This window comes from Capricornis sumatraensis, chromosome 17 (genome assembly GCF_032405125.1).
Source record: "Capricornis sumatraensis isolate serow.1 chromosome 17, serow.2, whole genome shotgun sequence".
Lineage (NCBI taxonomy): Eukaryota > Metazoa > Chordata > Mammalia > Artiodactyla > Bovidae > Capricornis > Capricornis sumatraensis.
This window is the reverse complement of record NC_091085.1, coordinates 14679924-14696741: the sequence shown is the minus strand read 5'-3', so window position 1 is coordinate 14696741 and position 16818 is coordinate 14679924. Positions and strand designations below refer to the sequence as shown.

At 35.6% G+C, this 16818-nt stretch overlaps 1 protein-coding gene across 1 annotated transcript in view; it reads right to left on the bottom strand.

The window, feature by feature from the left end:
- Positions 1 to 16818, bottom strand: part of LRBA (LPS responsive beige-like anchor protein) — a 746329-nt gene that overhangs the window by 214960 nt on the left and 514551 nt on the right. Inside the window, exons 41-42 of the mRNA XM_068990001.1 lie at positions 11682 to 11799; positions 9802 to 9904 (exon numbers count right to left, since the gene is read on the bottom strand). Of these exons, the coding sequence (XP_068846102.1) occupies positions 9802 to 9904; positions 11682 to 11799 (221 nt within the window). The remainder of the gene's footprint in view (positions 1 to 9801; positions 9905 to 11681; positions 11800 to 16818) is intronic.

Genomic DNA, 16818 nt, shown 5'->3' with positions numbered 1-16818 from the left:
ACTGATATTTTGGCTACTATCTGTTGATTCTATATCAGTTGCATTTGTAAGACGATACTAACTAAAAAACCTGAATAAACACTCATCAAAAATAGCCCAAATCAGTACAAAATTAGGTATGTTAAAAGTAAACTGCAAGTTTCTACTGCTAATGCATTTCAATCAATATAAAAATCCCAGTGTTAAGTCTCTTCCTAGTTCTTAAATTAGCTAACTGAATTGTATTGATGAAAATTAACAACTACTAAGAAATAAAACCGGTAATGATCCTGCTTTTTAAATACAGACAACTGGCTAGCACATAGGAAAGAGATATAACCTGACACTCTTCCAATTCCCTGTACTGTGACAGATGCTTTGGCATTTTAACATTCCTTTCACATAGTTCTTAAGTTACTTTGAACAATATAAATGCTAGTTATTAACTCCACATGTATATACAAAATTAATATTTGAACTCTGATTTACCGGAGGTTAAAGATAAAAGTTTTAATTAAATATATTGTATGCAAAATCCTTAACATATGGATTTGATATTGACATCAACAGAAAAAATTGCAACAAATATGACATAATAAAGCAAAGTCTAATCATTTTAATCAAAATTATAAAAAGTTTAATGATTTATTATACATATTAAGTGATGGTACATTTGAAAATGGTTACAAAATAAGCACTTCTGTAACTTAGGTATTTTAAGCATGCAGAGCCTGTTTTTCACTGATCTTTGCTGAGATAAAACATAATATAATAACATCGACCATACTTGAGGGTATGAATAACTTTTGAATATACCTGTTTCTGTAACCAATTATCATAAAAACACTCCAAAAAGCTAGGTCCTTTGTCCCAGTTCCTGGCTCTTGGTATCCAATGATCTGCCTTCTGTCTCTATACGGTTTTGTTTCTACAATAGTTTCATATAGACAGAATCATATAATTTCACATTATGTCTCAGCCACTTTATGTAAGGAGAATTACAGCCCATGATGGGCATGACGCCTGTGGCACATAGTGCTGAGCTTCGTTTACTAATGATTCTGAGACTCACCCACGCTGCTGCACGTGTCAGTGGCCAACTCCTTTTTATTTCTTTTGAAATTTGTTTTATATCTTTTAATTAGATAATAAAAGTAGTGCATCTACATTTTTATGAATAGGAAAAATAAAGATTTTGAAAGTAGATAAATCAAGACCTTAAATTCTATAATGTTGAGATAACTGCTGATACTTTTTTTTAAATTAAAGTGTAGTTGATTTACAATATTGGGTTAGTTTCAGGTATACAGCAAAGTGATTCAGTTATACCTATGTAAATATTTTTCATATTATTTTCCCTTATATGTTAGTATAAGATACTGAATATAGCTACCTGTGATACACAATAAGTCTGTGTTGTTAATTTTATATATAGTAGCGTGAATCTGTTAATCTCAGGCTCCAAATTTATCCCTCCATCACCTTTCTGTTTTGGTAACCATAAGTTTGCTTTTTATGTTTTTGAGTCTGTATTGCTGTTCTCTAAATAACTTCTGTATAGCATTTCATTGTATGGATGCACTACAATCTACTGATCCATTTACAGTTGATGGACTAGAAATGTTTCAGTTTGGGACTACATGAATAACACTGCTATTAATATTTGCTTACAAGTGAATGTGTGTACATATATATTCATTATTCCCTATAATCACCTAGGAGTGGAACCGAAAGGACATAAGTTAAGTATATAGTATATAGCTAACTTAATAAGAAAACTGCCAAATTTTCCAAGTGACTATACTAATTTGCATTCCTGCTAGCATGGTTCTAGAGTTTCTGATGCTGTATACTGACTTCACACTATTTAACTATTTGTTTATAAAATTCAGGTTTACCGATTTCTTTACACTGTGTAAAATTCATCCTTTTTAGGCGTTCAACGCAATGAATTTTGCTAAACAAACACAGTCGGGTAACACCACAACAGTCAAGACAGGAAATATTTCCATGTTATCAAAAACTTTCCTCACACTCTTTTGTAACTAAGAGCCCCTTTTCAATTTCAGTCTCTTGAAACCATTGATCTGATTTTTGTTCAAGTAGTTTCATTTTTTCCAAAATGTCATATAAATGGAATCACACTATACACAGATTGTATATACAGTATACAATCCCACTATACAAACAGTTGGCTTCTTTCACCTAGCACCATACTTTTTATTGTAAGCTTCTTTATTTTGTATTGGGATATAGCTGATTAACAATTTTATGACAGTTTCAGGTGGACAGCAAAGGGACTCAGCCATACATATAAATGTATCCATTCTCGCCCAGACTCCCCTTCCATCCATGCTGCCACATGACATTGCCACATTCCATGTGCTATACAGTAGGGCTTTGCTGGTTATCCACTTAAATACAGTAGTGTATACATGTCCACCCCAAACTCTGTAACTATGCTGTTCCCCCATCCTTCCCCTTAGCCACCCTAAGTTCATTCTCTAAGTCTGTGTGTTTTATAAGTAAGTTCATTTATATCATTTCTTTTTAGATTCCACATATACAGGGTGTCAGGCTTCCCTGATAACTCAACTGGCAAAGAATCTGTCTGCAATGCAGGAGACCCTGGTTCAACTCCTGGGTCGGGAAGATCCGCTGGAAAAGGGATAGGCTACCCACTCTAGTCGGCGAAGGCAATGGCACCCCACTCCAGTACTCTTGCCTGGAAAATCCCATGGGTGGAGGAGCCTGGTAGGCTGCAGTCCATGGGGTCGCTAAGAGTCGGACATGACTGAGTGACTTCACTTTCACTTTTCACTTTCCTGCATTGGAGAAGGAAACGACAACCCACTCCAGTGTTCTTGCCTGGAGAATCCCAGGGACAGGGGACCTTCATGGGCTGCCATCTATGGGGTCGCACAGAGTTGGACACGACTGAAGCGACTTAGCAGCAGCAGCAGCAACCCACTCCAGTATTCTTGGGTTTCTCAGGTGGATCAGCTGGTAAAGAATCTGTCTGCAATGTGAGAGACCTTGGTTTGATCCCTGGGTTGGGAAGATATCCTGGAGAAGGGAAAGGCTACCCACTCCAATATTCTGGCCTAGAGAATTCCATGGACTGTATAGTCCATGGGGTTGCAAAGAGTCAGACATGACTGAGCAACTTTCACTTTCACTTTATAGGTGATGTCATACAATACATGTATCCTTCCTGTCTGACTTAATCAGTATGACACTCTATAGGTCCATCCATGTTGCTGAAAATGGCATTATTCCATTCTTTGTAATGGCTGAATAATACTCCACTGTACGTATGGACCACATCGTTATCCACTCCTCTGCCAATGGATATTTAGGTTGCTTCCAGGAACAGGGTTGCAGTGAACACTGGGGTGCATGCATGCTTCTGTACCATGTTTTTCTCTACATATCTGCCCAGGGGTAGGACTGCAGGGTCATATGACAGCTGTTTATTTTGGTTTTTAAGGAATCTCCATACTGTTCTCCATAGAAGCTGTGCCAATTTACATTATAGTAAAGAAGTGTTCCCTTCTCTCCACACCCTCTCTGGCATTGACTGTTTGGGGACTTTTTGATGATGGCCATTCTGTCCAGTGTGATGTGAGACTTCATTGTAGCTTTGATTTCCATTTCTCTAATAACAAGCGATGATGAACATCTTTTCATGAATCTCTTGCCCACTTGTATGTCTTCCCTGGAGAAATGTCTATTTATTTCTTCTACCAATTTTTTGATTAGGTTGTTTCTTTTGATACCATCATACTTTTAAAATTCATTCATATTGTTCTGTATATTGGAGATTGCTCCTCTTTATTGCTGAGTAGTACATCCTGTTGTACGGATGAACATACCATAATCCGTCCACTCACGAGTAGATGACCATGTTGGCTAGTCCCAATTTTCTGTTCATAGCTGAATCAACATTTGTGAATAGGTCACTGTATGGATACACATATTTTCATTACTCTAGGGTAAATGCCTCTGAGTGATACTACCAGGAGACAGTTCATGCATGGGGTCTTCTGAAAGAGGGCCACATTATCTTCATTACCTCCATCAGTTTGGTCCCAGGTAAATAGCAGAGGGGGAACACAGCTCCACCCATCAACAGAAAATAGGATTAAAAATTTACTGAGCATGGCCCCACGTGTAAGAACAAGACCCAGTTTCCCCCTCAGTCAGTCTTTGCAATCAGGAATCTTCCCTAATCCACTTATTTTTCTCCATCAGCGGGCAGACAGACTGAAAACCACAACCACAGAAAACTAACCAGTCTAATCACCTGGACCACAGCCTTGTCTAACTCAGTGAAACTATGAGCCATGCCATGTAGGGCCACCCAAGACAGACGGGTCATAGCAGAGAGTTCGGACAAAATGTGGTCCACTGGAGAATGGAATGGCAAACCACTTCAGTATTCTTACCTTGACAACCCCATGAGCAGTATGAAAAGATAAAAAGATAGAATACTGAAAGATGAACTCCCCAGGTCGTAGGTGCCCAATATGCTACTGGAGATCAGTGGAGAAATAACTCCAGAAAGAATGAAGAGACGGAGCCAAAGCAAAAACTACACCCAGCTGTAGATGTGACTTGTGATAGAAACAAGTTTCAAAGCTGTAAAGACAATATTGCACAGGAACCTGGAATGTTAGGTCCATGAATCAAAGCAAATTGCAAGTGGTCAAACAGGAGTTAACAAGAGTGAACATTGACATTCTAGGAATCAGTGAACTAAAATGGACTGGAATGGGTGGTTTTAACTCAGATGACCATTATATCTACTACTGCGGGCAGGAATCCCTCAGAAGAAATGGAGTAGCCATCATAGTCAACAAAAGAGTCTGAAATACAGTACTTAGATGCAATCTCAAAAACAATGATCTTTATTTGTTTCCAAGGCAAACCATTCAATATCATGGTAATCCAAGCCTATGCCCTGACCAGTAATGCTGAAGAAGCTGAAGTTGAACGGTTTTATGAAGACCTACAAGACCTTCTAGAACACCCAAAAAAGATGTCCTTTTCATTATAGGCAACTGGAATGAAAAAGTAGGAAGTCAAGAAACACCTGGATTAACAGGCAAATTTGGCCTTGGAGTACAGAATGAAGCAGGGCAAAGACTAATAGAGTTTAGCCAACAGAACGCACTGCTCATAGCAAACACCCTCTTCCAACAACACAAGAGAAGACTCTACACATGGACATTACCAGATGGTCAACACCAAAATCAGACTGATTATATTCTTTGCAGCCAAAGGTGGAAAAGCTCTATACAGCCAGCAAAAATAAGACCAGAAGCTGAGTGTCGCTCAGATCATGAACTCCTTACTGACAAATTCAGACTTAATTTGAAGAAAGTAGGGAAAACCACTAAACGATTCAGGTATGACATAAAACAAATCCCTTACGATTACACAGTGGAATAAGAAATAGATTTACAGGACTAGATCTGATAGAGTGCCTGATGAACTATGGATGAAAGTTTGTGACATTGTACAGGAGACGGGGATCAAGACCATCCCCAAGGAAAAGAAATGCTAAAAAGCAAAATGGATATCTGAGGAGGCCTTAAAATAGCTGTGAAAAGAAGAGACCGGAAAAGCAAAGGAGAAAAGGAAAGATATACCTATTTGAACGCAGAGTTCCAAAGAATAGCAAGGAGATATAAGAAAGCCTTCCACAGTGATCAATGCAAACAAATAGAGGAAAACAATACAATGGGAAACACTAGAGATCTCTTCAAGAAAATTAGAGATACCAAGGGAACATTTCGTGCAAAGATGGGCTCAATAAAGGACAGAAATGATATGGACCAACAGAAGCAAAAAATATTAAGAAAAGGTGGCAAGAATACACAGAAGAACTATACAAAAGAAACCTTCATGAGCCAGATAATCACAATGGTGTGATCACTTACCAAAAGCCAGACATCCTGGAATGAGAAGTCAAGTGGGCCTTAGGAAGCATCACTACAAGTGGAGGTGATGCAATTCCAGTTTAGCTATTTCATCTAATTAGCTATTTCGCCTAACCTAAAAGATGATGCTGTGAAAGTACGTCACTCAATATGTCAGCAAATTTGGAAAACTCAGCAGTGGCCACAGGACTGGAAAAGGTCAGTTTTCATAGAAAGGCAATGCCAAAGAATGCTCAAACTACCACACAATTGCACTCATCTCACACACTAGCAAAGTAATGCTCAAAAGTCTCCAAGCCAGGCTTCAACAATACGTAAACCATGAACTTTCAGATGTTTAAGCTGGTTTTAGGAACCAGAGATCAAACTGTCAACATCTGCTGGATCATCAAAAAAAGCAAACAAGTTCCAGAAAAACATCTATTTCTGCTTTATTGACTATGCCAAAGCCTTTGACTGTGTGGATCACAATAAACTGTGGAAAATTCTGAAGGAGATGGGTATACTAGACCACCTGACTTGCCTCTTGAGAAATCTGTATGCAGGTCAGGAAGCAACAGTTAGAACTGACATGGAACAACAGACTAGTTCCAAATAGGAAAAGGAGTACGTCAACGATGTATATTGTCACCCTGCTTATTTAACTTATATGCAGAGTACATCATGAGAAACGCTGGGCTGGAAGAAGCACAAGCTGCACTCAAGATTGCCGGGAGAAATATCAATAACCTCAGATATGCAGATGACACCACCCTTACGGCAGAAAGTGAAGAGGAAGTGAAGAGCCTCTTGATGAAAGTGAAAGAGGAGAGTGAAAAAGTTGGCTTAAAGCTCAACATTCAGAAAACTAAGATTCTGGCATCCGGTCCCAACACTTCATGGCAAGTAGATGGGGAACAGTGGAAACAGTGTCAGACTTTATTTTGAGGGGCTCCAAAATCACTGCAGATGGTGACTGCAGCCATGAAATTAAAAGATGCAAAAAAAAAAAAAGATGCTTGCTCCTTGGAAGAAAAGCTATGCCTAACCTAGACAGCATATTGAAAAGCAAAGACATTACTTTGCCAACAAAGATCCATCTAGTCAAGGCTATGGTTTTTTCAGTGGTCATGTATGGATGTGAGAGTCGGACTACAAAGAAAGCTGAGCACCAATTGATGCTTTTGATCTGTGGTGTTGGAGAAGACACTTGAGAGTCCCTTGGACTGCAAGGAGATTCAGCCAGTCCATTCAAATGGAGATCAGTCCTGCGTGTTCATTGGAAGGACTGATGCTGAAGCTGAAATTCCAATACTCTGGCCACCTAATGTGAAGAGCTAACTCATTGGAAAAAACCCTGATGCTGGGAGAGATTGGGGGCAAGAGGAGAAGGGGACGACAGAGGATGAGATGGCTGGATGGCATCACCGACTCAATGGACATGAATTTGAGTAAACTCCAGGAGTTGGTGATGGACATGGAAGCCTGGCGTGCTGCAGTCCATGCGGTCGCAAAGAGTTGAACACCCCTGAGCAACTGAATTGAACTGGGAGGTATGGTAACTGTATGGTTAATAATATGAAACTCCAAAACTGCTTACTTTCCCATCATATGTGAAGTTCCAATTACTCTGCATTCTTATTAGTTCTTGTTACCATTTTTTAAGAAGTCATTCTAATAGGTGTGCCACGGGATCTCACCGTGGTTTTCAAATGGAATCATCATTTCCTTGATGACTAATGATGTTTGGTATCTTTCCATGTGCTTGCTATTTATATCTAGTCTTTGCTGATGTATCTGCTCAAATCTTCTATTTTTTCAAACACACTGCTTGTCTTATAATTAAATGGAAGTTTCTTACATATCCTTTATATAAATCCTTTATCACGTATAAGTTGTACCAATATTTCAACCCAGTCTATAACATACCTTTTCATTTTCTTGAGTATCTTTTAAAATGAAATGTTTTTAATATGAAATGCCAATAAGTGGTTTCTTAAAATCTTATTTAAGAAGTCTCTGCCTAACACAAGGTCACAAAGATTTCTCTCCTCTGTTTTCTTTAAGAAGTTATACTTTAGCACTTATGCTTAGGTTATTTATACTTGAGTTAATTTGAGTTAACTTATGTTACATTTTTAGTTAATATGTTACATTTTGAGAAAAAGGGTGATGAAGGCTTTTTTTTTTTGGTTTGTCTTTTTGTTTCTCTTTTTTTGTTGAAAAAACTATCTTTTCCCATCAACATATCTTGATACCTTTGTTGAAAATCAAATTGCTCATTTATGGATGGGCCTATTTCTGGACAATATCATATTCCATTGCTCTATAAGTCTATTTTACAAAAATATGAAACTCTACCATGAATGTAATTTTATAGTAAGTCTTGAAATCAGATAAAGTCCTTCAATTTTTTCTATTTCAAAATCGTCCTAGCAATTCTAGATATTTGCATTTCCACTTAAATTTTAGAATCAGCTTGTCAATTTCTCCAAAACAGTCTTCTAGAATTTTGGATAGGCTTGCTTTGAACCTACAGATCTGTTTGCAGAAAACTAACATCTTTCTTACATTGAGTCTTCCAATTCATGAACATGGTATAGTACAATGTTCCATTTTTAGGTTTCTTTCATTCCCTAAACTGTGTTTGTAGTTTTCAGGGAACAATTCTTAATATATTTGCAAATATACCCATAGTTATTTAATTTTTTATATTATTTAAAGCATACTTTAATTTCAGTTTCCAATTGTTCATTGCTATATAAGAATAAAAGTATGTCTGTTGCAAAATCGTTTATGAGTTCTAACAGCTTTTTTCCTTTTTGAAAATTTTTGCAGTTTCCTCAGTAATTGCACATTAAGTATATATACTAATAAAGATAGTTTCACTTTTTCATTTTTAATCAAGATGGTCTTTAATTTCCTTTCTGGAAAAGCCTTTTTGTGGATTTGGAATTCAGGTAATGCTGGTTTACAGGATTACTTGGGAAATTTATCCTTCTTTTCTATTATCTGTAAGAGTTTTCCGAGAAATTCTGTCACTTCATTAAACATTTGATAAAATTTGCCAGTGAAACCATTTGAGCTAGGTATTTTCTCTGTTAGAAGGTTTTAAGCTGCAAATCCAATTTCCTCAGTAAAGTTATTAAAGCTATTCACTTTCATTAGTGAGATTTTACAGTTTGTATCTTTCATGAATCTGCCGATTCACTTAAGTTGTCTGCTGCTGCTGCTGCTACGTCACCCCAGTCGTGTCCGACTCTGTGCGACCCCATTGACGGCAGCCCACCAGGCTCCTCCGTCCATGGGATTCTCCAGGCAAGAACACTGGAGTGGGTTGCCATTTCCTTCTCCAATGCATGATAATGAAAAGTGAAAGTGAAGTTGCTCAGTCGAGTCCGACTTAGCAACCCCATGGACTACAGCCTACCAGGCTCCTCCATCCATGGGATTTTCCAGGCAAGAGTAATGGAGTGGGGTGCCATTGCCTTCTAAATTTGTTCATAATATTTCCTTATTTTTAAAATATCTATAGGATCTGTAGTGATATTCCTTCTCTGATATTGGTATTTTGTGTCTTTTGTCATAAGCCTTATATAGATATTTATTACTCTTATTAATCTTTTCAGAGAAATAATTTTTCATTGCATTGATTTTTCTTTATTGTTTTTGTTTCCCTTTTCACTGATGTTCTGACTTTATTGCTTTCTATTTTCAGATTAGTTTCATTTACACTTGTTTCTCTTTTTTGAGCTTCTTCGGACAGAAATTCAGTTGACTCAAAATAGACTAACAAACACCATTTACAATGAAGCATAAAACAGAAGGCCATGCATTTCAAAACAAATTAGAAAAATATTACAGATTATCTCCATATTTTTTTCATATAAAACCGTACCTGGTTTGAGGCAATCCAAAACTGGTTCCAATGCCAACACGAGGTAGATAGTTAACCACTTTCTTTACTGTTGCAGGGTCTGGGAAGTTGAACATTATAGCAACTAGGAAAAATAATTTTTAAAAGTCAGAATGAAATATAAATGCCTTTCTGAAAAATGGATTTCTTGGTACAGTAAAATGCTTACTCTTAGTCCAGGTATCTACTCAATAGAAGTTTTATAGTATTAGTTTTATCATCGTATATATGAAGTTTAAGCATTAATATGCCAGAGATGATATTGTTGCATTAATGTGACACGAAGTTGAGATTTTATCTAGCTACAATTCTGAATTTACAAAGATGAATTTTGGCAAGTTAAAAATATACCTATAAATTTCTATAAAAAATTTAAGATTATATATTTAACAATCTAATATACTTAACCTATAGCTACTAAATTGTGAGTTGTATTTACTTCTAATCATCAACAACTTAAAAAATATTCTCTTGTAATTTATACAAATTCTTGTATTTTCTTGTAGTTTATGGAAATATATAAACATATAACAGTGCTTTTTGTTTATGCTTTGTATGTTCACATAATCCAGAACAATGCGTGACCTGAAGAAAATTTTTTCCTCCATGGTCAATAATCAAATGTTTTTTAATCATTTCTATTTGAATAATTACATACTTTGAGGACATTATATATAACTGCAGATATCAAACTGTACATCATATACATGAATACACTCAGTATATAAATTTTAATTTATGACAGTGATGTACAAAATTTTATCCTTAAAAAGTATGACAATAACAAAGTCATAAAATCATGGCAGAGAATTTAGAAGATAGTACTTTGGTTAGTCCTGAAATTAAAAAAAATTATGGCAGGTGACCAAGGCCATAACGAAAAGGCAATAGAAAAACACACAGAGATTCACAGCAAAGATGCTTAAGAAATTTTAAAGCAGGAAAGAATGTAGACTGAACTAAAGTGTAAAACATTCACTCAATTATTCACCTGAAAGAATAATGTTTACATTAGAAAGAGTGGCAAGTGTGTAGAAGAAAACCAAATATGAAAGGAAAAACATCTTTTCCTAAAGAAATCTGTATTCCCTAAAGACACATGATTTCATTAAAAAAAGAAAGTATGCGTGGAATATACATTATGTGCAGATTTTTAAATGAAAACTTGTAGAGTATAGAAAGAGAAAATATGAAAACTTAAAAATCTACTTAAATAAAATAAGCATGTACAATAAATCACAAGATTTTACATATTCTTACTTGTAAACCTCCACTCATACCCCAGAATGCTTTCCCTTCAAGTTCACCTTGTCCCTCCTTCTAATCTTAATGAATTTCACCAAGCTCAATTCTAAACCCACAAATTGAATTTTAGTTCTTTGAAGAATGAGGTAATACAAAGCAACCAGGACAGTTCAGTACCATCTTCTGACGGTTCTTTATAAATGGCAATAGATTAGACAAAAAAATTAAATAAATGTATGAATTATTTGATTACCCTCTCCCCTCTTGAAACACAGCCACCTTCCAGAAGGAGTTTAAGCATCAGAGCACTGCTGAGGATACCAAAACTCGACAACTGATTAAATGGGTTCTTATCCCCCATATTTATAAAGTCCTGCACTAATCTGTGATTTGGCCAGAAAAATAAGATACTGGAGATAATTCTAAGAAAAACCAAAGGGGTGTAAACTATGAAGATGCACGTAGTTCAAAAAAGAGGTCAGTAATGCAGAGTAGGCTGCACAATTCTATCCAAATGGAAACAATACGGAATGGAAACAGTATGGTATGTTCAAAATGAAATCTTAGGGAGATGGAGGTTAGCTCTGTAACAACATACATCTGCAACATCATCTCACCTCTGTTTGCCATAAAGATCTCCAGGGCTGTATTTTGCAAAAGATAACGACGAGAAAAGATCGATCGTATCTCTGAGAACAGCCATTTCCCATGCAGCCCTTCTGTATATGCCAGGATCTAGTGAAGAAAAAGAGAATCCTCAGTAAGTATTATGGAATCTTTCTGTTCTTTCCCCCAATTAAAACACAGAAGTGCTCATTAAGAAAAATAATTTCTAAGAAATGAATAAACAGTTACTGAAATAATTTGGAGTAATTGCAATAATAATTGTGATCTAAAAACTAGATTGCAATTCATGAAAAAGATGTTTAAATGAAACAGCAGAACAAAACTGTAGCACATCTATTTTATATTTGGGGGCTTTTTAAGGCAATGATGTCATCTATTGCTTTCCAGGAAATACATATAGCATTACTGATTGAATTTTGAGTCATATTATAGAAATACAATATTAGATAAACTATAAAAAGAAGAAAGACCTCAAAAGAATGTCCTACATGCTTATAGATCACATATAAAATTCAGTTTCATATAATATATCCAAAAATACCTTTTATATACTCTAAAATTACAAATTTAAGTTCATAAGTTCAAAAAATCACAGTAATAGGGTCACTGTTAAGGCAACAGTCACTCATTCAGAAAGCACAAAGACCGACTGTATAAGAGGTTAAGCATCATTTTGTCATTGAAGCTAAACACAAACCTGCGAATGAACTCAGCATAATCTCTCTATGGAGTAGGTGGTTGTCAGAGTAACTTGTTACAAATTCTTGTCATCCCATGTGACAGACGCAATGGCTTAGAATTCTTTGCAAACTCAAAGTAATCCTGTCTTTAGTACTAAGCCACTTTGTTGCTTTGTTATTCAAGCTTTGTTTTTTAAAAAGTTCATTTCAAAAGCTTAATTATGAAGGTGTTAAAGGAAAACCAGATTTGGAATTTCTCCACACTAGTACTTCACAGAATATTAATAAATAAAATGAGATGGATGTGCTATCAAACACTGATGAAAATTCATGAAAGCAAATTAAGTTAAACAACTAAGATAAATCTCTCAAAAGTAACCACCATTAAAAAATACAAATAAAATGACATTTGTATATGATATTGCATTGTAAGGACAAAAATGGGATAAGTAAAGAGGAAAAATAATGAATGTTAAGAATTTATCCTACATAAATGCTGTCCACTTTATATTTCCATTTTCTAGATCTTAATTATAAAAAATCTATGATACTTAATGCAAAATACAGGGTTTCTGTTGTCCTTTTTTAAAGAGGGCAACATTAGTTAATTCACTAAATATGTATTTAGATTTTTCTACAGAAAATATTCTATTTCTGGTACCACAGCGTCTAGAAATGAAAGAATGGGCACAACCCCTAGGTTCAGTATTTTCTGAAAAACCAAACAACAATTCAAAATTCCAAACAACTAATTACACTTTCAGTTTTAAAACAGGTGAGAAAGAAAATCCTTCAAACTCTTTCATACAATCAATACCTATGTAAGTAAGATCAAGAGAGACTAACAGAAAAGAGGACAAAATATGGATACTACTCAAGATTTTTTCTAACCGAGTGTCACTTGTACCCCTTTCTCTCACCATAACCAGTAGGTCCGAGGCTCCAGAGTTTGCAGCAGCCTCCTGACTGGTCTCTCTCCTTCTAACCTTACCTGGAGAATCTACTACAACCAGAGGAGTCAGAGAAGATAGCTTTTCAAATATAAATCAGATCGTACCTCCTGTGTACTTAATACCACACAGTGGCTCCACAATACATGCCCAGTAAACTCAGTGCTGCGCAGTCGCTTTAGACGTGTCCAACCCTGTGCAACGCTACGGACTGCAGCCCGCCAGGCTCCTCTGTCCATGGGATTCTCCGGGCAAGAATACTGGAGTGGGCTGCCATTCCCTTCTCCAGGGGACCTTCCCGACCCAGGGATTGAGCCTGGCATCTCCTACATCTCCTTATTGGCAGGCAGGTTCTCTACTGCTAGCGGCACCTGGGAATCCCAATAAACACTGAAGTTCTTCATAACTGCTTATAAAGCCTTATAGCTGGGATTGTCTGATGAGCCCAACTCACTCTCCATCAGGGTCTTTATATGTGCTTTCTCCTCTGCTCAGACTGTTCTCCCAGATCTTAACGTGGCTGGCTTATCCTCACATTCAGATATCTGCTCAAATGTCACCTCGTTAGAGAAGCCACAGGATCTAACCCCACTTCTGCCACGATCACCTCATCCCATCCCAAACTCATCAGATTTCCTGCGTAACATTTATTACCACCAGAAATTACATTATTTCCTCGCTTCTCTTCCTCTCTTCAGCACTAAAATACTGGAATCTAAGTTCTACTGAAACAAAGGTTTTAAATGTACTCTATGTTCGTCTTCTATAACAGTCTTACACAAAGGAGAAATTTTTGAATAATTAAATGAGTGAACGAACGGCAACCAAAACTCCATATATGATCCACATTAATTTTGTTTGGGCCATATTATATTTCCCCAAATTTTCAACTGGTTGAAAACACTTGAGAAAAGGGTAATTTATAAAAACAGTCAGATCTATGGCTCCTCAGGGGAAAAATGGAGCATCTGTCAAGCCTAGGTCTATATACGCCACACAGCATCACTGAAAGGCACTCTCCATTTTCAAGCAATCTCTACACACTCACTTATTTACTATTATCTGCCTAGTTCCCAGTGGTGTTTGTGTTTGCCATTTTTAACTTATCAAGTAATAGAGAATCCAATATATGTTCTGTAACACTTCTGGTGCAATCTATCTACCATTTCTGAAGAAAATGAGACTCAAACAATTTAAATACTTAGTAGGAAGTCCCTTGGAAAGCTAGTAGCAAAGTCTGGCCTCCTCCCAGGTTGTCTAGTCTAAACTGTCCAGAGCCTACTTATATGATACACTGTCACATTTCTAAGAGAGTTCAAACATCTGTTAAACTAGAACTGGTCCGAAATTTTAATCAACTACATTTTTTTCCCTGTACTTGTGTTAAAAGTGAAAGAGGAAAATCAAACAAGAATAAACACCAAAGCTTTAGGCTCTAAGCTCTGTCATATACTAAAAATATCACACACTGGTCTGAAAATTCTACCTCTTAAATCTATAGAGCTATGTAATAAGACGTGTTGCTTAATACGGTGACAGCCAATCATTGCAAGATCACGGTCATGCAATCTGAAGATTTAATTATTAGTATTTTCTAGAACATCTCAATTACTAAGAGGAGTAAGAACACTAAAAGCATTATTATAATATTTTTAATGTAATAGTTTTCCAATCAATGAAAATATTCCATTTATATCCCATTCCTCTAAGTAACATAGGTATTTTTAAAATATACTTAAAATACAGCAAGTGGCATGGTCCTTTAAGCTTTGTTTTATTACCAAATGTCAAACTTAATCCAAACGACAGAAAATGACATAAGCTCCATGGAACCACCCTGAAACTTATAAAATACTAATACTTTGCTATACTATACTTTGTTGTATAGGTTTTTAAAATTTATGAAGTATAATAGATAATATTTAAATTCCCATATACAACCCTTCCTGATTCCATTTTCCTTCTTCATCAGAGCCAATTACTATCCATGTTTTGAGGTTTAGCATTACCATATATATACATCTACAAATAATATCCAGAATTGTTCTACATGTTTGCAAACCTGATGTAAATGGTATTATACTGAATGGATGACAGTGTGTTTTCAGAGTTAAACGTAAGCAGGTAAAGTAATGTTTTAAAACTGAAGAGACACAGAAACAGGAAGACAGACAGAAAATTATTTAAAAACTGCCAAAGCTATCAGCATTTAAAATCTTACAGATAAAATTAGACCGACTTAAAAAAGAACAACCAATGAATTACTTCACATCAGGATAGTGGGATTTAAAATAGAAACAAAGAATCTCTTAACTAAGAGAATTACTAGCTGAAATTGATATAATAACATTTCTTTAAAGTATTCATTAGGAAAAGGTGTCAGTACTGAGAGGCAGCTGCGACCTAGCTAAGGAAGAGGTTTATTTCTTATTGGAATAGTATATTCCTGGTCTGAGGCTTCACTTCAAAGTCTCTAGAGTTCAATTAAAACTGGATTAGGTAGAAGCAGACCCTTCTTTGGGACTTTCTGTTCACTGAAACTCTACTTACACTGACAGCACCCTAGACAGAGGTCTAGCCCTCCAATGAATCGGTTACTATGGAAACCGTATCATTACCATTGCTCCGCAGTTATGACCCCAAGTCTAGAATAGCTTGAAAGCTTCAGCCTTCAGCACTCTCTTTGAATGTTTTCCATCTTGTTTCAATATCGTTAGTATTATTATTAGTGAATTCAACTTTATTTTTTAATAATTTATTTGAATAAAGATAGTTTATTGGTCAAATGTTAAAGAAAGGTTGTAGCGAGGAACAAAAAAATCATTTATATGTATACTCTCACACATATAAAAATGCATAGTTTTTTATATTAAAAAATCAAACATATTTTCTTTAAAATTCTATCTAAAAATTGTGACTCTGAAAAAGAATTTTGCCCAAATAAACCTACCTTTTCCCCTACACTTCAAAGAGTATACTATGAATATATGTGAAAATTTCTTCACCCTGTTGCATTAATTGGCTAGAAAGAAAATATTTTTAACGATTCATTTTGAAAAGCTAAACAATTTATCCAAATAACACTTCCACTTTTCTCATCCTCATGGAAGGATTAAAAAAAAAATCTGTATTATTTACTGCCCAATTACATGATACCCTTATTTACTGAATATTAGGTATGTTCAAAAAATAGATTTTAAAGTAGTCTCTGAAAACATAGCCATATTTGTTCCATTTAAGTAGAGAAAAAAGGCTTTCTTTTTAAACTCTACCCTCAATAAATTTTAAATTTTTTCAAATTATTTTAAAGGGAAAGATATTAAAAAGTGATTGGAAAATATCACAAAAAATATTTGAGAGCCTGCATCTGTAGAATCAATAAAGAGTGTTTTTAAAAACACTATTCTTAATGTTTAAAACTAGCACTGCATATCCTAGACTCAAATATTCATAAATTTTTGGAGAGATTTTACTCTTTCAGAGAATTCCATACTAAT